The following is a 23,806-nucleotide window of genomic DNA, read 5'->3' as shown; positions in this document are numbered from 1 at the left end:
AACACTTCATAATCTTCCATTTGCCAGTGGAAGAGTCCATTTAATGAGGAAATGTCATCTTCTAAGCATCCATCGAGTTCAAGCACTCCTTCATTGTTGGGTTCCCTCTCATCTTTACCTTCAGAGGAATCCCACTCCCATCTGTTTGAGTCCTCTGAATCTGAGTCAGATGATGCAAGTTCCTCGCCGACAACCTGGGTCCTCAGATCAATGGTGTACTTCCGCCCCCCTTTCTCCATGGAAAGGGTGTTCCTCTTCCAATCGTGGTTTACCTTTGCTGTAGCCAGCCACCCTCTCCCTAAGATGGTGTCATTCCCCTTCTTCTTGAGTGGGATTACCACATAATCTAGTAAGAAGGGTCGTGTGTTGATGGTCATTGGCTGGGCCATCAGGGTGCCGAGTGGCTTGATGTCGTGCTAGTCTGCCCATACCAAGTTGAATATGGGTGGCCATAGTGTTGGCTTCCCCAGCTTCTTCCACGTATCCTCCTGCAACACATTCACCCCCGAACCTCCGTCCATGATGGTGTCTTTGAGAATAGCCCCGAGAATTCCCATCTCTACTACCGCAGGATGCCGACCACTATTTAAGGCCAACAACATTGGGTCAACCGAAGAGCTGACCGGAACTTCTGCCCGTGTTGCACCCGAAGGTGCCTGTGCAGTGGTTTGTACGGAACTAAAAATGGCGGTTCTCAGTTGTGGCATTGTTTGTAGAGAGTCCTTCACTCTTATCAGCACCTCCATCTACAGTTTTTGCCCAATTATGTTATTTTCGGCTTCAGTACGGGATGATGTACTCACCACCTCTTTGTTTCGTCGTTCAGCGGTCATCTCACACTCAATGTTGGCTTTTGCCTCCCGTAATCTCTCCTCCGTACAGGGGTCAAGGTAAGTGGCCTTTTTGGTCTGAGCACGGATGATTGCCAGTACTTCTTTGTCACCCGTCTTCTCAATGTTGAGGAGATTAACCCCTGGCTTGGGGCAATTTGTCTCATCGTGGTCTCCAGGACCACAACATCTGCACAAGTGCTAGGGTGCCTCCTCTTTCTGGCAATCCCGCGCAAAGTGACCCCACTGGTTGCATGCCCAACACTGAATCATCGGTTGTCCCTTGGCATCATACTGCATTCGACTCTGATTATTGCTATTATTATTGTTGCCTCTTCCTCCCCTTCAGTTACCTTTGTAACCGCCGGATGATGTCATGCTGTTGGCTTGAGGCTGCGATGTGCCTGTTGTCGCTGGCAGCTGCTCTTGGGTGAAGAGCACTTGGTTCCCGTGCGTCTTCATGTTGTAGGAAAATTCTTTGGTAGTGTCCCAACACTTGGCAAATATCGCAGAAGGCCTTTTTTGGACAAGAGCCTTTTGTGTGACCTTCCTTCTTACATTATGCGCACCATACTTCCTCAGTTTTGTTGGTGCTTCCCTTCATGCTCTTGAATTCCTTCATCATGCGACGCATATCCTTTTGAAGGGCTTGCACCTTTTTACTCGACCCCTCGTCGCTGCTACTTCCGTCGAAGGAGTCCTCTCCAGAGGATCTGTCTTTCCTTTTCCTGGATGTCTTCCCTTCACTCTCCAGGTCCATTGCCCGGTTATAAGCATCGTCGTAGGATGTGGGGAGTACAATTTTCATTTTCCTTCTGAGTGACGATTTTAAGCCCTACACAAACCACCTTTTCTTCAACCCATCGTCGGGTCGATTATCCATTCTTCCCAACAATTCCTTGAGGCGTCGGTTATATGCTCGGATGGTCTCACTTTTCCCTTGCTTGGTGCTCAAGATTTCTGCTACAATTCCATTATCATCTTTGAGGAGTCAAAACTCCTTTTTGAAGGCTTTGTTCAATTCATCCCAAGTTGTCAGTTGGGTTTTGTCAGCATCTGAATACCAATCAATGGCTACTCCTCGTAGGGTGGCGGAGAATTGCACCACCCATTCCGCCCTATCGCCCACGCCATTGGCCGACCAGATTATTTCACATGTACAGCAATGTCATCGGTTTTCTTTCCCATCTTCGGTGAACTAAGGCAATTTTTGCCGATTCGCCATTACGTTTCTTGGCGGCGACCCGATCTGCCCTCCGAAACTCGAACTTGGCCCTCCTGGAACTCCTCCTCCAGACACTAGTCCTCCCGAAGGTACTCCGCCGAGATTTGGTCCGTTGGGTCCCACCAAGTTGCTCTGACTACTAGGGTGTGACGAGCCTGCCCCGAACAAATTGCTTCTACTACCGTGACCTTGTGTCCTCCCGACACCTTCGTTCGCACCGATATCCTCGGCCTCTCTGTTCTCAGTCTCTGTCTCATCTTCCCTCCTGGTCTCGACACCTCTGTATGGCGTGTACGATTCTACCGTACACCCGTCACTGATCTCCAATGTTAGGGAACGGTTCCCCAACCATTTCCTGGTGGTTTCTATTAGTGTGGAAACTTGGCCCTCGCCAGAGCCATTGTTGCCATTTCCGCTGCTTCCTTCCTCGGCAACCTCTTGAATCTTCTTCGCCGTTCTACTTGTTGCTTGAGAATTAATGCTCGTTGAGCGGCTTCAGAGTCCCCTATGTATTCCTTCTTATTTTTGTCCTTATTTAGTAGATTGGGCATTAATTCTAAATTCTCCTAATGTAATAGAACAAGACATCATATTGAAAAGAACACTTTTATTAATTCATCCTTGGTATACAATGTATGTCACTACAGTGGGGGTGTTCTTGTTTATTCTCCTTCGCCCGTACACAGTTCAGGGATTATTTACCCCTCGCTCGGTTTCATTGTGCTCCTCCTCTTGGCGCTCGTGAAACTCCTATAGGATTTGCTGGCGTCAGTTCTCCCGATAGGTGTCTTCCCTGCGGTTTTGAAGAGCCAAAAATGCCTGTGCCAGGAGGTTGGGCAAGTTGCTCATCAAACGATTTATCGTCCGACTTACACCAAGTGTCGCACTCCACACAGCATCCTCTGGAACATCCTCGGTGGTGGCTTCCCTTCATACGTGTGTTTCAATCGCCACCTGGAGGATGCAAGAGTAATCTTTCGTGAGTGCTAGTTCTCCCTCGAACAGTTCTTCAAGCTCTTCATCAAGGTTGTTGCTCGTCCCTTCGGCCAATGGTTGTCCCATTATCCATGTGCCATGTAGTATATTCCCGTGCTCCGGATAAATTTCAGCAACAGCGCCAAATGTTTACCCTCTAGGTGAACAGTTTAGAACATACAGATAGAATGCTTAACAAAAGACAATAATGCCATAGATACCAGATAAGATCAAGCAAATATAAGAGATACTATTTCTATTCATAATCATGTCTGTCTTTACAAGTTACCTGCCATGGTATATAAAGGTACCGAGGGGATGCGAGGGGCAACCGTTGCACCCGTAACTACCATCCCTCGGTTACATTACTAAGTAAAGTACTATTTAATTAACTACGGTTTTATTCTCGTACAATATTACTGCCAACAGGGTCCCGGGGAAGCGCCCAGGGCACGCTCCCTGTCGTGGTACACCAAATTGCAACCTTCAAAACCAAACGGAACTCCATGGCACACATGATTTCCGTGATTTCTTAAGACACCAAAAACAATGTTGATGAAGCCAAAAAAAAGCTTTATCCAATGTCTACAACATGTCGTGAAGAAACCACTTTGTTGTACGGAACGATAGCATTGAGGGGATTGTACCATATACGACACAATGAGAACTCAACACGCAGGTTGAGGTTGATGACGTACGACTGATTGGTGTTCCCGTACAGGATGCAACCAATGTCGTACGATGCAAAAGAAATGCTCTAGCCATACGATGTCAACAATAGGCTTTGACTGTACGAGATGAAGTATCTTCCGTACGATGTGGGCAATATGATCTATCAGTATGTGATGGAATTGAAGTACAGCAATAACTACTTGGAACTTCGAAATGTGCATTGGCAATAGGGAATGATGCGATAGGTGCCATACGGAAGGAATGCACTTGTGATACCGTACGAGATGAATGAACTTGCCATGTCGTACGGAATGAGCTGAAAGTCGTACAATACAAAGCAATGACCGTCGTGAAGTCCGTACGATTATTCCACAACTATGTCGTACGGTTGGACGTACGGTTCTGAGGTGATGTACATGGCAAGGAGAAAGTGTTCATACGATGGTGATTCCCTCATGGCGGTTTGATGTCCGTACAGTGGTGATTCCTTCATGGTGGTTTTATGTTCGTACGGTGATTCCCTCCTGGAAGTTTGACGTCCGTACGATGGTAATTTCCTCCTGGTACCTTGGTGTGATGTCGTCTTGGTCTTTACTTGCCTTCGTGTCCCCTTTCGTACGGACTCCTTCGTACGGGTTGAGCCTTATTCCCCTCGTCCAACCCCGGACCCTGCCAATGTGCGGTTGGTTTGTGTGGCTTTCCTGAATTTCACCTCTGTATGGATTTGTGGTACAGAACTCTTGTTGGGTAGTATTTCACAGAGCGTACGGATCCTTTTGAGTTAAATGGTGTGCTTCCAAATTCTATACGGATTTGTTGTACGAATGATGTGCTTTCAACTTGTACAGCCTTCTCTCATGCAACCCCCCTATAGCATATCGATGGCGTGCTCCATTATTCTTGCAACTTTTTTTCTCCTTCTCATATGGCCTAACCCCATACAATTCCTTCGAGCATGTTGGACTTTGCACTTCCTCAATTCCACCAATTTGTAGCATGTCACAGTTGGGGTGGAAGACTTCATAATCCTCCATCTACCAGTGAAATAATCCATTAAGAGAACTCGTCTCATCCTCAAAGAAATCTTCCAGTTCGAGCACTGCTTCATCTTTGGGTTTCATGCCTTTCCTCCCTCTGTCCATACCTAACTCTCCACCCTCAGACTCAGAGTCCGAGGGTGTCGGTTCTTCACTCACCACCTGGTTCCTCAAGTCAATGACGTGCTTCCTCCCATCACTCTCGATCGAGAGTGTGTTTCGCTTCCAGTTATGATTCGCCTTGGCAATAACCAACCATCCCCTCCCAAGGACTGCATCGTACGCCTTCTTCTATAATTGGATGACTACAAAGTCCAAGAAAAATTGTTGTGTCCCAATCATTACTTTTTGTGCCATCAATGTTCCCAACGGTTGGATGTTGTGTTGATCGGCATCTACCAAGTGGATGGTTGGCGGCCAAAGATTCGACTTCCCCAGACATTTCCATGTGTCTTTTGGCAGTGCATTTACTCCCGAGCCTCCATCGACAATGGTGTTTGTCAACTTCTTCCTCATTATTTCCATCTCGACGACAGCTGGCTTCCTCCTGATTCTCACTGTCAACAACATTGGATCAATGGTCTCATTCCCTTCGCCTGATGGTTTTTACATCAATTCCTCCTCGTGTGGCTTACATTGTTTCTGGATGACTGTGTCTTCACTGACTGTGTTGGCAATAGCCATTCTCAGTTGCAGCATAGTTTGAAGAATGTCTGCCACCTTGATGGGTACAGTTGTTTGTAGCACCTGTCGTACTATGTTCTTCTCTGACTCCCGCAATGACATACTTGCAGTTCCATTGGAAGTTACTTGTTTCTTCGCCAACACTTGTTCTACTTCAGCTTGTTCCTTTTCCATACCAGAGTTTGAATACATCGCCTTCTTTGTTTGTGCTCTTGTGATTGCCAAAACTACGTCCTCTTGTTCCTCCACGTCCAACATATTAATACCCTTCTGATTCGGGCAGTTGGTGTCTTCATGGTCACCTAGTTCACACCATTTGCACAATAATTGTATGTTGTCTTTCTTGTTATGGCAGTCTCTTGCAAAGTGTCCCCATTCACTATATTGTCGGCACTGTATGATGGGACATCCTCTTGATTCGTACTGTATTTGGTTTCGCCCTCGTTGATTTCCATAACCACTTGGCGATACATTCTGTGATTTAGATGGTTGGACTCTCCCTGTGTGAAGAGTACTTGTGTACTTCTCATCTTCAAATTTTACGGGCACTCCTTGATTAAATGCCCCAGCACTTGGCAAATTTCACAAAACATATTTCTAGGACAATTACCTTTCGTGTGCCCCTCCCTTTTGCACTCAAAACACCATATTTCATTACCTTCATTGCTGGTTCCTTTCTCAACCTTCAATTCTTTCATCATTCTCAACATATCCCCTCGAAGGGCTTGTACAGTTTTGGATTCTTCGTCACTGCTACCTTCAGTGCTCTCATCATCATCGGTCTTCCTCTTCTCTCGAGAGGATGTTTTATTTTCACTCTCGATGTCCATCGCTCGATTGTACGCATCGGCGTATGAGACGGAGGCACTACTTTCATCTTCTTGCACAGTGAGGGTATCAATCCCTCCGTGAACCACCTCTTCTTCAACCCGTCGACTGGCTGGTTTTCCATCTTGTTCAACGGTTCTTTGTGTCTACGGTTGTAAGCGCGTACACTCTCATTTTTCCCTTGCTTAGTATTATAGATTTCGGCCACAATCTCATTATCATCCCTCAAGAGTTTGAATTCCTCCTGGAACGCCCTCTTCAGATCACTCCATCTAGTCTTGTGTTGGGCATCGAGGTTTGTGTACCAGTCAATGGCAATCCCTTGAAGGGTGGCGGGAAATGCCTTCAACCAGTACTCGGCTATCATCTTGGCCACTTGCCTCCCAAATGGTTATGCATGTTTTGCAATGCCGTATCGGGTCCTCCAACCCGTCTCCCAAACTTCAGCAGTTTCTGCTTCTCCTGGTTGTTCAACATTGTTTTCACTTGGAAGGTACGTGTGTATTTGCCTTGTGCGCCGAACCCGGGTGGACTGTTTCGACCGCTTCGTTCCGGTGCTTTCCCTGCACTCTCGACCACGCAAGCGTCCTCTACACATCCACCTTTGGCGTCCCCAACATCATATGATAATCCTCAATATGATTTAAAAGAAAGTTGATCGAATCCTCATCTTCAAACCATGGAAACTCACTCCAAATATCCAAGCCTTTATGTCCTAATTCCCTAATTTTTTGCAATTCTTTATCCGACAAAGAACTTCCTAAATTCCTAATCTTCTCATGATTATATTCCTCTAATTGCACTCTTTAAATTTTCCGAACATTTTTACTGCTAGATTCTCCTACAACTAACATCTTAGGATCAATAGAAAAAAGATATGAAAAATACCTTTTGCGCTTATTCTATTCTAACTTTCCTACTGCTCTTCAATAGCTATGCTCTACAAACTTTTCAACACATAATGCAAACTGATCTTGAAAGTTATATATTTAGCTTGTTTGCTGTACCTAGGGTTCTGCCACCAAAAACTATCGTGTCATAGTAACGTCAACTGAATTTTGTACTCATATGCAATCTACCAACACATAACACCAATAGCATGAATTGCACATGTGCAAACCACCACATGCATTTCCTTCACGATAGGGGGTACAAATAGATCTTTCTTTTAAGTTCCCGCTAAGCCAAAGCTACCGGAACAATTTCTGAACGAAGCACCCACACTAGACTTAGGTGCAACAGACTCGGTCGCATCTTTCCTTCTCCATACCATAGCATTCTTCTTCTCAGGTTTATTTGATTTTACCAGAGCATTCACATCCCTATATATGTTAGCAAAATGTTGATATTTGTTGCAATTGTAACACTTGATATTCTTCTATCTTGAATTATTCTTCTATCTTGAATTCACCGAATTTGTTCTAGATCTACATTGATTAACTTTGTGACCAAATTTATAGCATATGTAACAACAACCTTGAAAGGGCTTATTTATATGTGATCCATTTACTCCATTCACAAATGGTCTATAGCTTCCATTCATAACTTGATTACTACAGTTATTAGCCTTATGTCCAAAACTTTAAGAGATAAAACATTGAGTATTCTCATTTGCTTTACTTCTGCAATCTACAGCTTTATGTCCAAAATAATTGCACTGAAAACAATAACCATTGAATGATGGGTACCTTTGAGCATTAGGTTGATGAATCAGAGGTCTATTTGCAGTAGGTCCTGGATTCCAGACCTTGGTTGAATATTTAGGTTTCTTCTTAGCTTCCACCTTCTCCTTGACTTTGCTTTTGTCATTTTGATTTGAGCATTCTCCAAAAAAGCCTAATCCTTCCTTGTCCTTATGAGATTTTTGCATAGTTAAGACCTTATCCAATAATGCACTACTTTCACTAACTTTTGCTTCTGACTACAGCTTCAAGATTTGTTGTTCCAACTTCCCGCATTCTTTTGACTTTTGATTAATTGTATCCTTCAGACATTCTTCCACCTTTCTTTCTTCAATCTGCTATTTCAAACACACAATAGTTTCATTTTCTTGTTTTAGTTCCTTGTTAACTTCTCGATGCCTTGCTTTAAATTTTTGGATCTAATCTCTCATCTTTTTCACACATTCATTTGCTACTTTAATATTTTCTTTCAAATCTTCATTCTTAGATTCCACACTCCTCAAATCTTCAAAGGTTGTCTTCCATTCTTCATCCAAATAGTATTCTCTTGTCATATCCAAAGGAGCCATTTGTTCAAATCAAGATCTCCCTCAAGCAGTTAAGATAGCAACAAGGGACCAAACTCTGATTCCAATTGTCAAACAGGCCGGTATACTGAGAAGGCGGGGGGTGATTGATCTCAAATAACCTTAGCATGAAATGATATAAGCAATTGAAATGAAATCCAAAACACACACAACCATAAGAGAGACACCAGATTTTTATACATAGAAAACCCAAATGAGAAAAACCACAAAGAGGGTTAACTCTCAAGATGATATAACTACTTATATGGGATTACAAAAAGAGGCTCATTGTCAAAGGGCTCACTGCCCAGATTACAACGGCTTACTGCCGAAAGGCTCACTACCAAAAAGAAAGAAATGAACTAAGAAAATTGCATCTACATATGCATGGGATCAGTTCCTTTTAAGCTCAAACAACACATCAACTGCTTGCAATAGATTGGGTTAAGAAACTCTGCAACTCATTCACCATTTGCCTACTCATACTCAAAATACTATCGCACAAAAAAAATGTCCTTTTTCACCCAGCTAACTCACTCTGTCACTAATCACCTTCTTCGCTTCACACTTTGCTCTACTGTCTTATATGTATATACGAACAACATATGTATATATGTATATATGTATATGTGTGTATGTGTACCGATAAGAATATACATCAAGTCAGCCTCAAGTACATTTTCCCAAAAGATACTCCAACGATCAGATCACACGCTACTATCACTGGAGCAAAACAATAAAAACATTCAAGGTCGACCTAACCCTGAATGAACATAATCTCGAATTTTCACAAGAGCACGCTAAAAAGAACATGATCCACCTCAGCATAGGAACAGTTAAAGACATGAACAACAAATCATCAACAGAATTAACATTAGATATAGCCAGAGGCAAACTAGAGCTCATAGAACTGTCAAACACTGCACAGTCGAATATATCTTTGTAGCACAACATCCAAAGCACGACTTTCGGAGCACCAAAACTTGAATACAACAATCTTGAGCAATGACAACCAACTTATCAAAGATATGCTATCATATCTGCAACAAAACAAGAATGCAAAGCACTACAATCCTGTCAACTATCAAAAAAATATCACTAGACTGCAATATCATAAAAGCATATTCATCTGGAGCATGAAACTGATTTCCACAACCAACACCAAAATTCAGACACTATGAGAAACATATCCACGTACTAACACTACATAATTCCGGAGCAACAGACTACACCGGTAACATACTTACAACCACTGTTGACTGCCTTTGATACATACATACCTATCTTCCACTGCACTACCAACATTCTGCATACTCATCATACACTACAAACACTATATACTGCAATATCTGGACCAATCCGGATCACCGGGATTGATGTCAATGACAACTAATCAAGCATTTCTAACACATTAGTCAGTAAACAGCAGTTTTAAGTGACAAACATTTCAAAAACAGTTCATACTTCGTAGCAGTTTTTTGTGTGGCGAATTGGGCTCCAAGGTGCACCTAGCAGTGAGTATGAGATTTAGGAGAGAATGAAAGTTAAAATTAGCATTTGAAACCGAGTTTCAGCCACCCTAAACCAGCACAAGACATGTTTCAACCATGTATGATAGCAACCCTGCGTTTCTGGGTGATGGCAGCTTCCATGACCCTGTTCCATGCAGGTATCAGCAACTATATGTCACAAATAATAGAGTTATCATCTTAAAACAGTGAATCTGATGATCAACAAGCCAAAAAGACAAACAATGGCAGTGCTTGCGTCAGTACTGAAAGGTTAGGTTTTTCTGATTTGCTGTTGCTGAACTTTCAATTTGGAATTTCGGATTTGATGAAGATCATTTGGGTGCAATGGTTTTGTTGAGTCTTTCAACCATTTAGAGTTTGGAGGAATTTGTGGCAGCTTTTTGGAAGTAACAACATGATTGAATAGTGTCAAATTCAGGTATTTTCATCATAACAATCATTCTAGGTTTTTCATCTTCAGTTTTCAGTTTTTCCAAAGGCCTAGAATACATCTAATTAAGTAACAAATGTTGGATTGTTGAAATTGTCAACATATACGTGGTGGTTAAGGTATTAAAGGATTTGTTAGATTTCCAAAGCTGAGAAACTCCATCAGAATCATAGAGGCCATTCATTCACTAGATTCCTATTTTAGCAAATCGCTAATTACGACAGTTATTATTACTGACATTCTATTTTTGGATAGTGGGTGAAGGCCTAATTATAGGTTCCTATGCTCAAGATTTTTTTTTATTTATCATTTAAAATAGCTATTCGTTAAAATTACTTTCTCTTTCTTTTCAATAGCCTTCAAACCTTTCACTTTAAAGCTTGGTTTTTGGTATTAGCTAATGATTATTTTTCAGCCCCAAAGATTGGGTATTTTTAACCTATAGATAAGTACTTTGAGCAGATAAACTCTAGGGAATGATGATAGATGATACACTTATAAACTATTGTTAGAGCTCGTTGTGTTTTTTATTCCATTGATAAAAGAGGAACTGAGTATCATTTTCTAGCTTTGTGTTGATGTCGTTTATTCATGCTGCAGTTCATCATAGCAATTGATTTCCTAGAATCGTGTGTTGTTCAAGGCATTACTTTTTAAAATTTTGTTTGCATTCAATAACTGGTCTCTAGTTTAGCTAGCCTAAAGGTATCGTTTGTATGTTTAGATTAGATTAATAGTCCAGCAAATGTTTTTGTAATTTGAGGCAAAAAACGAAAGGCATGAAATCATTTTAATTTATGGAAAAGCCCCTCGGCAAATTAATTTAGTGTGCATATATATATATATATATATATATATGTTTTGTCTAAATTTTTTGTCTATGGTCGGATTGGTTTAGGTTTAGGTTAGTTTAGATCTCAAGGATATTTCCCTCCAAATTTGAAGAGAGGTTTTAATTCACTCGCTGTTCTATTTTATCTAGTCTTGCAAAGAATAAAAGTAGGATGCTAACTACATGGACAAGGAAAGGCTTCCTCTATATGAAAATCATTAGATAAATAGTTTTACAATCTACTACTAGAGATATTGGAGGGCATGTTGGCATGCATTAGGTTATCCAAACTTCCCCTTCTTGTGCGATAGTTCTTATAAAGGAAAGATCATCAATGAATGTTCAAGAATAGATTTTTCAGAATACCTTTCATGCCAAGTATACATCATAATTAGGTCGTGTCAAGTTTGTGTTGTCTTAAATGCTCAAAGGATCATGAATGATGTTCTTTAAGTTATTCATCACGATCACAGTAAAGAAAAAGAGGTCCTGAGGTCATATGCACTTGATTGAATCAAGTTCAAGGTCAAATTTCTATCAAGGGGAACACCTTTGGAAAGGAAGCATTCAAATCAAAAAATGGCTATGGTGATCAACAGCACACACGATAACATAATTTTTCAAATACAATTTTATCAAAATTAAATTGAAATGATTTAGACATGGTTCCCACCAGTCTCTTTTGCGTCAAGCTAACATGTCATCACAAAACACAATGTCAAAGTCAAGGACTCCAACCCTATAGTTATCCCAAAAAAAAAAATCGAGGAAAGATCCAGTTTTTACCCGAAATAATCATCAAGAAAAAAACACAGGAGGAAAGATCAGTTTCTTTACCCAAAAGAATCATCAAACACAAAGGGAAGCATGCCAGATCGATTGTTATCAGTATCTGTCCAAATATGGCTGCAAATTTAAAAGAAAATAAGTAAGAAACAGATCTGCGGTGCATCTTTTGAAAGCTGACAAAAAAGACACCTGTCTATTTTGACTCAAATATATAATGGATAAGTAGACAATAACCTTCTATAACTGAGGAAGCCATTTGGTTTTCCTTCTGTAAATGGTGAATTTGCAAAGAGAGCTGTTGCAATCTGTAGAATAGAAATAAAATATTAGCAGAAAGAAAATGCTGACATGCTTTCTAGACACGCCAAAATAAACTATAGATCAGAATTAGTGTAGAGAAAGATGTGCTCACAGGTTGCACAGCAAGGCCAGCCCGAAATTTACGAATCATGTCTATTTCTGAACTGAAGTCAAGATTAACCTGTTTAGAAAATATATCAACTTAAAGATACAAAATATCATTTAAAGCATTGAAATATAGATAAAAATGACCAAGATTTGCAGTCATCTTCTGCAATTTTCATGTTTGTCATCTCAGCTGGAAAACTCTAAAAGCAAATTATACAGCACATAGTTCTGCACTCAAAAACAAGGGTAGTAATATCATCAAAATGCTCCCCTAAGGCTATAACTTAAAGAATTCCCACTAAGAGAATTTGTTTCTGTGAAGCATATGTCAAAATCTGAGGTACTTGTATGTACCAAGCATTGTGCTCATCCGAATCCATATTCTGAACTATAATTAAGCCCTTTGTTGAAAGAAACATAAATCATTTCCATGACATCTCATGGGCATGCACGATTTCCTTCCATGATTATAGTCTATACCATGAATTATTGCCCATTCCTTTACCCTTAACCTGGCAGATGATATTAGTATCCCTGAAAGAGTGTCCAGTTCTTACACCCAAAAGAAATTCTATTTAAAATAAATTTGACACATCACCATTACCATCAGTCGGATAAAATTTTATGATATGATTAACTGATTCAAATTTTAAGAATCTTGCAACTTTATAATGAGTAGATTAACCATAGTCATTAATCTAAAGGATGCCCAAGGATGACTATTGAAACATTCACTTTAAAGTATCAAAACTTGAGAATATCTGCTGATTGTGGTAAGATATGATTCGGGCATTCATATGGCATGATCTAAGAAACCAGGTCTGCTCCCCTCCAGTAACTTGCCGATTAACAATCAGGCAACTAGAGAACCCACATTGTATCGAATTTCGATTATCATCTAATTTTTAAAGTGATCTACTATTAATATTATGCGGATGGAGATAATTGCCATCTGGTGGACACTCTATGGATGATCCAGACTGTAAAGAAAGACCTATATGCAAATATGGCAAGGAGGCATTAAAGTAATATTGTCCTCCAATTAAGCCATTTAAATAGTTAGCACTTTTGGTAGCCATGAATTAACAAGAGCTAGCAATTTCATCAAGATATATGACCATTAAGCGCACTGATATTAGAGGTATAGGGGTGCTTCATACTTTTATGGATATTTGAATACACTGACAATATAAGTGATGCATTGGCAACGACAAATCACATAAATCTACAGTCCAAATTTTAAATAGGGATCTAGAAACACATGTAAAAGAACTACATTACTCATGATATGGAGATGGCAGCAGTAGTTCATGCCTTAAAAATGTAAAGGCATTACCTGTTAGGTAAGCCCTTTGAAATTGAATTAAACCATAAAGTCTACATCACTCATTCAGTCAAAAATTATATATGCTCACCACTGCAAATGGTGGGAACTGCTGAGCAATTATCACATACATTTTTCCTGTGTAAAAGGAAAACAGCATAGAGTGGTTGATGCCCTTGGCAGAATAAGATGTGTGGTTGCTATATCTATTGTACCATGAAATGTTTAAAAAAAACAGAATTTTTGTGTATATCTTTTGTTTGGATGGACTATTATGTTATCAGGGAGGGATATACATTCCTCCTTCAGAAAATTGAAGTGGTCAATGCCTAGTTGAAATGCAAAGAGTTCCATTTTATGCACAAACATGGGTGACTAAGAAATTGCAACAAATTAAAAAGAATTATTTCTGGCATGGAATGAAGATTTAAATGGTGCAATATGTGGCAAAATCTCTTGAATGCCAAAAAATTGAAGTGGAACATAAGCATCCTGGAGGATTGTTATCCACTTGATGGGCCACATCATAAATGGTCTACTATAACAATGGACTTTGTTTTGGTTTACCAAAGTAGAGAAATAAACAAAACACAATCATTGTGGTGGTAGAACAAGAATGGTAGAAAAATTTACAAAAGTTGCACATTTCATACCAAGTAATTTGAAAAATAATCTTGGAATCCTGCTGCAAGATTTGTGAAAGAGAGTAAACATTATCTCAAACAAGAATAATTGTTTACTTCTTGGTTTTGGACCATCTTGCAATCAACTTTTGGAATTGATAGCAAGCACATAGTAGAAAATTAGCCACAAGAATTTTCCTAGTAAGTGAAAAGCTTTACAGAGGTTAAGTGACTTCAATAAAATGCTCAATCACAAGGCCTGGGTACCCTTGTGTTCACCCTGGGTAGGCCTAGGGTACACCTGGGTGCTCAAGTTCGATGTGGGTCCTTCACATGGTTGAACATTGGCAGCAAGAATTTTGGTAGTAAGTGAAAAACTTTAGAGAGGTTAAGTGACAATCAATGCAATCCTAAATCACAATGCTTGGGTATGCTTGGGTATGCTTGGGTATGCTTGTGATCACCCTAGGTATGCCTAGGGTATAGGGTATGTTCTATAGATAAGATAATTTTAAGAAAGATAAATTTTACATTTGATCATGGGGACAGGATATGACAGTCCACCCTTCCTGAATTTGCTTGTCCTCAAGCAACTTAATCATTTCTTCTCTTTCCCATCATGTGTCTTCCTCGGGTAGACCTTTCCATTTAATTAGGTACTATATAATAGTTCTATTTCTTAACTTCTTCTCTCACATGTCCAAGATGGTTTCGGGCCCCAATACTAGTTTACCCTTGTCATCAAGAGGTCGTAGTTCTGCACATGGGACAACTTGCTGTCCAAGAACCTTCTTGAGTCTAGATACATGGAAGATGTTGTGGATTCTGCTACTCCCTGGCAATTCCAACTCATAGGCCACTTCTCCTAGTTTCCTTATGACCTTGTATTGCCCATAAAAACGGGGCTTAAGGTTTCCTACCCCACTTGTCTTGATGGAAGATTGTTTGTATGGTTGTAGTCTTAAGAAACACCAGCTTCAAATATTCTCTCTACCCGATTCCAATCAGCATGAATATTTTGTTGGTTTTGGGCATGATGAAGATTATCCTTAAGTGTTCATGACGTCTATGCTTTGCTGAATAAAATCCCTGGCTCTCGGCACTTTGCTCTATTGTATGGCTAAGCCTCCAAAGGAGGTGGCATCATATCCATATACAGCTTTAAATGGGCTCATTCTAATTGACATGTGGTTTGTAGTATTGTAGCAGTGCTCCCCTAGGTGCAACCATTTGAGCCATGCCTTATGTTGGACTATAACATAATTCCTTAAATAGCCTTCTATCCATTTGTTGACCATTTGTCTACCCGTTTGTCTGTGGATGGTAGCTTGTGTTGGGTGTCAATCCAATCCCTGCTAACTAGAAAAGTTCTTTCCAGAATTAGCTTAAGGAAAGGACTGTCCCTGTCACTGACTATGCTCTTGGGTAAGTCGTGTAGCTTGTAAACTTCCTTAAAGAACACTTCAGCTATGTGCCTTATATTTTGTAGATATTGCAAAGAAGTGAGCGTACTTGGTGAGCCGGTCTACTATCACATAATTCCAGTCTTTCCCTTGTACTTTGGGTAATCCAATTATGAAATCCATGGATATGCTTTCCCACTTTTGGTTAGGGATGGGTAGTGGCTGAAGGAGGCTTGCAAGGTGGCTTTGTTCTGTTTTATTCTTTTGGCAAGTTAAGAATTCCTGTACATATTTTAAGACATCCTTTTTTAGGCCCTTCCATGAATACTTTTCTCGTATCTGTTTATAAGTTTTGTAATATCCTAGGTGTCTTGCTAATGAGTTATCATGGTACTACTTCAAGATTTTATTCTTCATCTTTGAGTTGGGTATGAAGAATATCCTTCCTTTGTATAGGATGATTTCTTCAGCTACTTTGTAATCATTATTTGGTATGTTACCTTCTAGAATTTCATTGGCTTGGGGGTCTTTTGCATATTCGGCGGTGATGTAACTTTTCCAATCCCCTATGAGGCTTGTTATGGTGTTCAAGTGAAGTCGTCTAGACAAGGCATCAGCTACTATGTTATTGGTCCCTTTCACATATTCGATATCAATGTTGTAAGTTTGGATCTTGCTTACCCATTTTTGCTAGCGGTCATTCAAATCTTTTTGGTTCATGAAAAACCTTAGGCTATTGTAATCTGTTTTGACATGGGATTTTCCACAAACTAAGTATTGCCTGAATTTGGCCAAGGCATGCATACTGGCCAACATTTCCTTATCATAGAAGGAATAATGTTTCTTGTTTTCTGTAAGCTTGTGGCTCTCAAATGATATGGGGTGTTTATTCTGCATGAGGACCAGCCCAATCCCTTCTCCAAAAGCATCGCATTGTAACTCAAAGGGTAGTGCAAATTCGAGGATGGCCAAGATTGGGCATGAACTCATTGCCTCTTTTAGTCTTTTAAAGGATTATTGTGCTATTTCATTCCATATGAAGGCTCCCTTTTTGGTTAAGTTTGTGAGAGGAGCGGCTATCTTGGAAAAGCCTTTTACAAATCGCCTAATAGCTACATAGTCCCAAAAAAACCCTAAGTTAAGTTAAGGTTTGGGGTTTTGGGCACAATTGGATGGCTTTAATCTTTTTCTCATCTACACTTAGCCCTTTTGCATTGATTTTGTGGCCTAAGTAAAGGATTTCTTCTAAGGAAAACTTGCATTTTGAAGCCTTAGCAAATAATGATTCTATTTCCACGATACTTAAGACTTCGTCAATATGTTGGAGGTGCTCCTCCCAGGTTTTTATATAGATAAGAATATTATCAAAGAATTAAGTAGGGATTTCCTCAGTTGCTTCCGAAAAACATGATTCAAGCAAGATTGAAAGGTCATTGGGGCATTGGTGAGGCCGAATGGTAGGACCAGGAACTCAAAATGCCCATAATGACATCTAAATGAAGTTTTTGGTACATCTTTTCTCATCTGTATTTGGTGGTATCCCGATCGTAGATCAATCTTGGAAAAGTACTTGACTCCATGTAGTTCATCAATCAATTCATCTATCCTAGGTATGGGATATCTATTTTTTATTGTTTTCTTGTTTAGGGCTCTATGATCTATGTGCATTTGCATCGTGTCATCCTTCTTCTTGACAAGTACCACTGAAGATGCAAAACAGTTAGAACTTGGCTGAATATGCTACATTTCTAGCAACTCCTTTATAGTTTATTCCATTTCTTCTATAAATCTGCAAGTATGTCTGTAAGGGATGGTGATCACTGGCTTGGCCCCTTCTTCTAGATCAATGGTGTGATCAAACCCTCTTTTAGGGGGAAGACCCAAGGGGATGTCTACAAAGACTCTCTTGTGTTTCCTCAAAATAGGATGGATATCAATGTGGATGGCTTGTTCTTGGGAAGTAGATTTGTTTAGGATCATACACTAAGCAATCCATTCTCCTTGATCATACCTAAGGATTTTCTCCATTCTTTTGCATGAAACCATTTTTGGAGAACCATTTGGTAATCCTTTCATGTGACTTCCTGCCTGTTGTGTTGGAAACAAATTTGTAAGTTCGGGAGATCCATGGTAAAACGACCCAAAGAGTAGATCCAAGGTCTTCCCAATATTACATCATTTTCTAATGTAACTACGTAGAAGTCCCCCTTGATGATGTAATCTCCCACTTTAATCTCTAGTTGACTATGATTTTGGCACATCGATTAATGGATCCATTGCCTAAGGCCACTTTAAACCCTTTAAACTTTTCAACTTCCAATTTCTGTTTTGACACTAAGTGTTTGCTGATGAAATTGTGGGAAGCCCCGCTATCAACCAAGGCAATTACTTTTTGCCCTTTTAGAGTACCTTTAAGTCTAAAAGATCTATGTTCAAATGTCTGAGAAATGACTGCTAAAATTCCAGGTTCATCATCATCCAATCTTGTCCTTTTGCTAGGGTTCATATGTGTTTCCTCGACAGGCGTTTCTTCTATTTTGTGCACTTGCCCTCTTTTGCATTGGTGATCTCGTCCCCACGGTTCTTTACACTTATAACATAAATTCTTCTTTCTTAAATTGTCATGCTGTTTTTTGAATTCCATCCCTTTGCACATATGCCCATGCTCCCATGGTTCATTGCAATGATAACATGGTTTTCCTCTTTGGATTCCCTTTTAAACTTATCTTCCTTATGGCTATTTTTGGAGTATATATTTCATGTAAAGTTTTTGGACTTATCTTTGGAAGGGTGAGTATCATATTTCATTGCCTTAAGAGTAGAATGAAAGACTAAGTTTTTTGAAGGACTGAAAAATTGTATGTAACAGCACAGTTCATTTCGTTGATTTGTTTTCAGCTATGAGTTATATTAATTGTCGAGGTTTTCTTGTAAGCTTTCTGAGGGAATAAAAAGAAGATTTCAAGGTGTAATTATCTGTCTGTTTCTGCATTTTAAGTTTTCATCATTGTGTGATTTATGCAATGTTATTTAGCATTACAACATAATCACTAGGTATTTTAAAAATTTCTTCAATAGAAAGACAAAATTATCATTTTGAAAATTTCTTCAATAGAAAGACAAATTTATCATGGAAACCTCAATATGAAGAAAACCAAATGGAAATGGCAACTTCACATCTTTTAAGCTTCCTTGGTATTAAAATAATATTATATTTATTCTATAAAAGTCATCTTAGTTGTCATCTTAGTTGTCGTCTTAGTTGCCATCTTCAGTTCTTTTTTTAGGGTCGTAGAGTTAGGCAGGTAGTCTCTATTTTTAGCATTACTTGTAACTCCTATTAACGATTGCTTCTTTTACAAACTTTGCCTTGTAAGCTCTATTTAAGGAGCCTTTGTTTCCTTTCTTAATACATTGAATACATATATTATTTGAGCAATTAATTTTTTATGGTATCAAAGCGGGTCAATGGGATTTTTTAAGATTTAACGATTTTTTTAATAAAAAATCCATAAGATTCTGCCTGGAATTTATTTCCAGAAAAAGAAAAAAAAAAATCGTTGGTGCATTTTTCAATGGTTTGTAGAAGATTTGCAAGCCAATTCACGAAAAATCGCGGATTTTCTGCTCCTGTCAGTTTTGGTCTAAAATTTCAAGGGCTTCTATTAGAATATTTAATTATATTTTAGTCACCTATATTTAGTTCCTTGTTTAATGGTCATTTAGCTTTTTAGTTAATTCGCTTTTAAGCTTTATTTAGCATTTAGCTTTTTCTTTTTAGTTAATTAGCTTTTAAGCTTTATTTAGCATTTAGCTTTTTAGTAGTTCACTTTAAACGACTTGTTTTTAATTTAGAACGTCGTCTTGTAATCTCTATATATACGCTTGTATATTGTTGAATAGATTATCCGATTATTGAATCATTCATTCAATATATTTTTCATGGTATCAGAGCGGATCGATGGGATTCTTTAAAGTTTGGCGAATTTTTTAATAAAAATTCATGGTCTTCTTTCTGGAATATTTTCCAAATTTTTTTTTATTGTTTTTTTAAACAAAAACGAATTTGCTTTTTTGCAGGCTTTTTGAGGGTTTCAAGGGTTTCTGGATCGTTGGCAAATTTCTTTGTGCTGGGTAGAAGTTCATGTTTTTTTTAGGGTTCTTGAGATTTTCGGGCCTGCACCCTGGAGGTTTTTTTTTAAGATTGAAAATTTTCCTAAGGTTTCTGCAATTTTCGACTAGGGTTTTGACCCTTCAGTTCAAGTCGAAATTTTATTTTGCTTGCAGATTCTTGGTGGGTTTTTCGAGACCTCAACTGGGTCGTCGTCAGATTTTTTGGGGTGCATCGTTTTCCGTGCCTCAATTTTTGAGCCATCGAATCTGTATTTTGATTTTAGATTCTTGGTGGGTTTTTCGAAACCTTTTCTAAGTTGATCTCAAATTTTTATGGTTGCCTCGTTTTCCGTGCCTTGAATTTTGTGCTAGCGAATTTGCTTTGGAATTTAAAAACAGTCAGCGATTTCTAGTAATTTTGTGGGCGCTATTTATGCTGTACATCCGACCTAGGGTTTCTACCCTATTCTCTTTGCGTTTTTTTTTGGAAAAAAAATCGTCAAGATTTTTCTGGTCTTTTTTACAAAAAAAAAATCATAGGTATTTTTTTATTTTCTGCAAATTATTATTTCTTTGATTATTTTTCAGGAAAAATTTCAAGTTTTAAGTTTGCAAAAAAAATTTAATTTTTGGGTTTCTTCCAAACCTCGAAATTCGCTCCTTAGAATTCGTGCCAGAATTCTCCTCTAGGGTTTCAGATTTTTTGTGCAGCTGCTTCTATTCTGATTTTTAATCAATATCTTCCGTCTCATTCTTTGTGCCTTCACTAGGTTAACCACCATCATGTTGGAACACAGACAGAAGTTCAACAACTGCCACAACACCTGGAAACAATGCATGTTCACGATATCTGAATATTGTTGCCTTGATCAGATTGATTTAGGCCAGACCTCGTCTTACAGATCCCGAGGTTTTCGCGATTTTTTCCTAAAAATTATCTGTCGGTTTCTGATTTTTTCCACAAAAAATCATCGGAGGGTTTTCACGATTTTTTCCTCAAAAATTGTTCGCGGGGTTTATAATTTTCCCTTAAAAATTATCTCATCTGTAATCCGCGATATTCACGTAAGATTTTAATTATCTGAGTTTTACCGTTTTTTTCCACAAAAACGATGATTTGCCTAAGATTTCTTGGTTTTTCGATTTTCTCCTCAAAATCGTAAATTCTCTTTTCGAGGGTTCCTGTTTTAGGGTTTGACGGTTTTTTCCTCAAAATCGTGCTTTGTTGCAGTTAGTTTGGGTCGCACCTGCCAGGGCAAACATCTGCAACCGTGGTATCTTGCAGTCCGTTTTGGAGTTGATACTCTTCTGCAAAAGGGTTTGTCGATTTTCCTCAAAATCATGGTTTCCGTTTTCAGTTTGGTTACCCAACGTTAGGTTGGATGGATTCTAGTATTCTTGGTCATTAACACTTTTCAAATCCAGGGAGGGTCTCCACTGCAGCAGAGTGTTCTTTTCATTTGTGATCAAAAGACCTGCAGTGTCTTCTGTAGGGTAGTTAGTAGATAGAATGACCATTAAAGGAGGGTATTAGAATATTTAATTATATTTTAGTCACCTATATTTAGTTCCTTGTTTAATGGTCATTGAGCTTTTTAATTAATTAGCTTTTAAGCATTATTTAGCATTTAGCTTTTTCTTTTTAGTTAATTAGCTTTTAAGCTTTATTTAGCGTTTAGCTTTTTAGTAGTTCACTTTAAACGAGTTGTTCTTAATTTAGAACGTCGTCTTGTAATCTCTATATATACGCTTGTATATTGTTGAATAGATTATCCGATTATTGAATCATTCATTCAATTTATTTTTCAGCTTCTAGTTAAAATCGTGTTTTTTTTTTCTGGGTATTTGCAAATTCGTAGGGTTTTTTGCAAATTCGTGGGTCATTTGTAAATCACGTTTTTTTTTTCAGAAGGAAAAAGAAATTAGACACCGTATTTTGCATCTTTGAAGGCCGTTTTTTTTCTCAGCCCACATGCATTGTTTCTTCTCACACTGGTTTTTGGTTGTTTGCAGAAACCGCGTGACCTTTGTATTTTCGGCCCACGCCTGTGAGTGTGCGCGACAGCATTTCTCAACCTGCGATTTTCTAGCCGATAGTATTTTTTTCCAGCACATCGGTATTGTTTTTGGGTGTTACAATTTTTTGAAGGTTCTTTCTCCACGTTTTCTCTCCGAGGACTACTTCCTTTCTCACGTCGGCATCTGGTGCAAGGGTTCCGTGGGTACGTTTTTTATCTTGACCTTCATTGTGTTTTCCTTCTCAGTAGTGCTCGTGGGTTTTGTTGCAGAAGTTGCAATCTGGTTTAGGCTTGTCTATTTTGTTTTTTGGTTGCCCAGATCCATGCGCCCTATTCATACTTCTACACCTGGGGTTTGTGTATGATGGCTAAGGTTTTTTATTCTAGTTCTATAGGTTTTTGGACTTAAAAAAATTATTTGTGGGTTTTCTAATTTTTGTCCATAAAAAATTAGTGTTTGTTTTTTTTTTAATTTTCTTTTCATAAAAAAATTACTGTTGAGTTTTCTAATTTTTCTCCACAAAAAATCATGGGAGGGTTTTGCTTGATTTTTTCCTCAAAAATCAAGGAGTAATGTTTTACTACGTGATATCTGGGATTTTGCCGCACGACATTTCAGGGTTTTGTTCAATTTTTTCCTCAAAAATCGTTTCAAGGTTTTGACAAAAATTTTGTCCTCAAAAATCGTGCATTCTCTGTTGGAGGATTTTCTAATTTTCTCCACAAAAAATTATGATGGGTGTTCCTGATTAGGGTTTTTAAATTTTTTCCACAAAAAACAATGATTTGTAACATCAATTTTCAGGGTTTGACGGTTTTTTCCACAAAAAACATGGTTTCTTGCAATCTATTTTGGGTCGCACCTAGATTTGTTGGGGCGAACATCTACAAATGTGGTATCTTGCAGTTTGTTTTGGAGTTGCTGGACCGAACAGTGCTCAGTGCTCATCTACAAAACTTTTTGCGATTTTTGAAAATCATGTATGTTGCTCTTTGGAGGGTTTGTTGATTTTTCCTCAAAATCGTGGTTTCAAGTTTCGGTTTTACCCAACCTCAGGTTGGACGGATTCTAGTACTCTTGGTTAAGAACATTCTGCAGATCCTGGGAGGGTCTCCACAGCAACAAAGTGTTCTGAAGAGAAGGGGCAACCTTCTTTGCGTTTGTGATCAGAAAACCTGGAGAGTCTTATGTAGGGTGTTGAGTATGATGACCATTAAGGAGGGCATTAAAAAATAATTATATTTATACTATAATGGTCATCTTAATTGTCATCTTAGTTGTCGTCTTAGTTCTTTTTTAGAGTATTAGAGTTAGTTAGGTAGTCTCCATTTTTTCCGTTACTTGTAACTCCTATTAACGATTGTTTTAGAAACATCGTCTTGTAAGCTCGATTTAAGAAGCATTTGTCTCCTTTGTTAATACATTGAATACATCGATTATCTAATCATCTTAGTTGTCATTTTAGTTGTTGTCTTAGTTGTCATATTAAGTTCTTTTTTTAGAGTCAGAGAGTTAGTCAGGTAGTCTCTCCTGTTAATGATTTTTCCTTTTTAAAAACATCGTCTTGTAAACTCCATTTATAGAGCCTTCGTCTCCTTTGTTAATACATTGAATACATCGATTATTTGAGCGATTAATTTTTCACTTGGAATATTGAAATAATTACAAGCACGAGAGACTCACTCCATATGTTTCTTTTCTTTTTGCTAATCTATTCCATCAAATAACTCCAGTCATATGAGTTGTATGATTTCCCCATAGCTTATTCTTCCTCTAAACAACACTCACACTTTCATGCTTCTATTGAAGATATGTTTACTATGATATGCCTTCA

The 23,806-nt window shown here is 38.7% G+C and overlaps 1 protein-coding gene across 5 annotated transcripts in view; it reads right to left on the bottom strand.

Annotated features, from left to right (window-relative positions):
- The window catches only part of LOC131034270 (glutamate--cysteine ligase, chloroplastic), a 229,499-nt gene that overhangs the window by 138,645 nt on the left and 67,048 nt on the right, over nt 1-23,806 (bottom strand). For all 5 annotated transcript variants that reach the window (XM_057965714.2, XM_057965713.2, XM_057965712.2 and 2 more), the window contains exons 7-9: nt 12,495-12,563; nt 12,317-12,387; nt 12,131-12,199 (exon numbers count right to left, since the gene is read on the bottom strand). In XM_057965714.2, the coding sequence (XP_057821697.1) occupies nt 12,131-12,199; nt 12,317-12,387; nt 12,495-12,563 (209 nt within the window). The remainder of the gene's footprint in view (nt 1-12,130; nt 12,200-12,316; nt 12,388-12,494; nt 12,564-23,806) is intronic.

The sequence above is a fragment of the Cryptomeria japonica genome, chromosome 11 (genome assembly GCF_030272615.1).
Source record: "Cryptomeria japonica chromosome 11, Sugi_1.0, whole genome shotgun sequence".
NCBI classification, from domain to species: Eukaryota; Viridiplantae; Streptophyta; class Pinopsida; order Cupressales; family Cupressaceae; genus Cryptomeria; species Cryptomeria japonica.
Note: the sequence above shows the minus strand (reverse complement) of the source record. Positions and strands in the feature narration are given on the sequence as shown.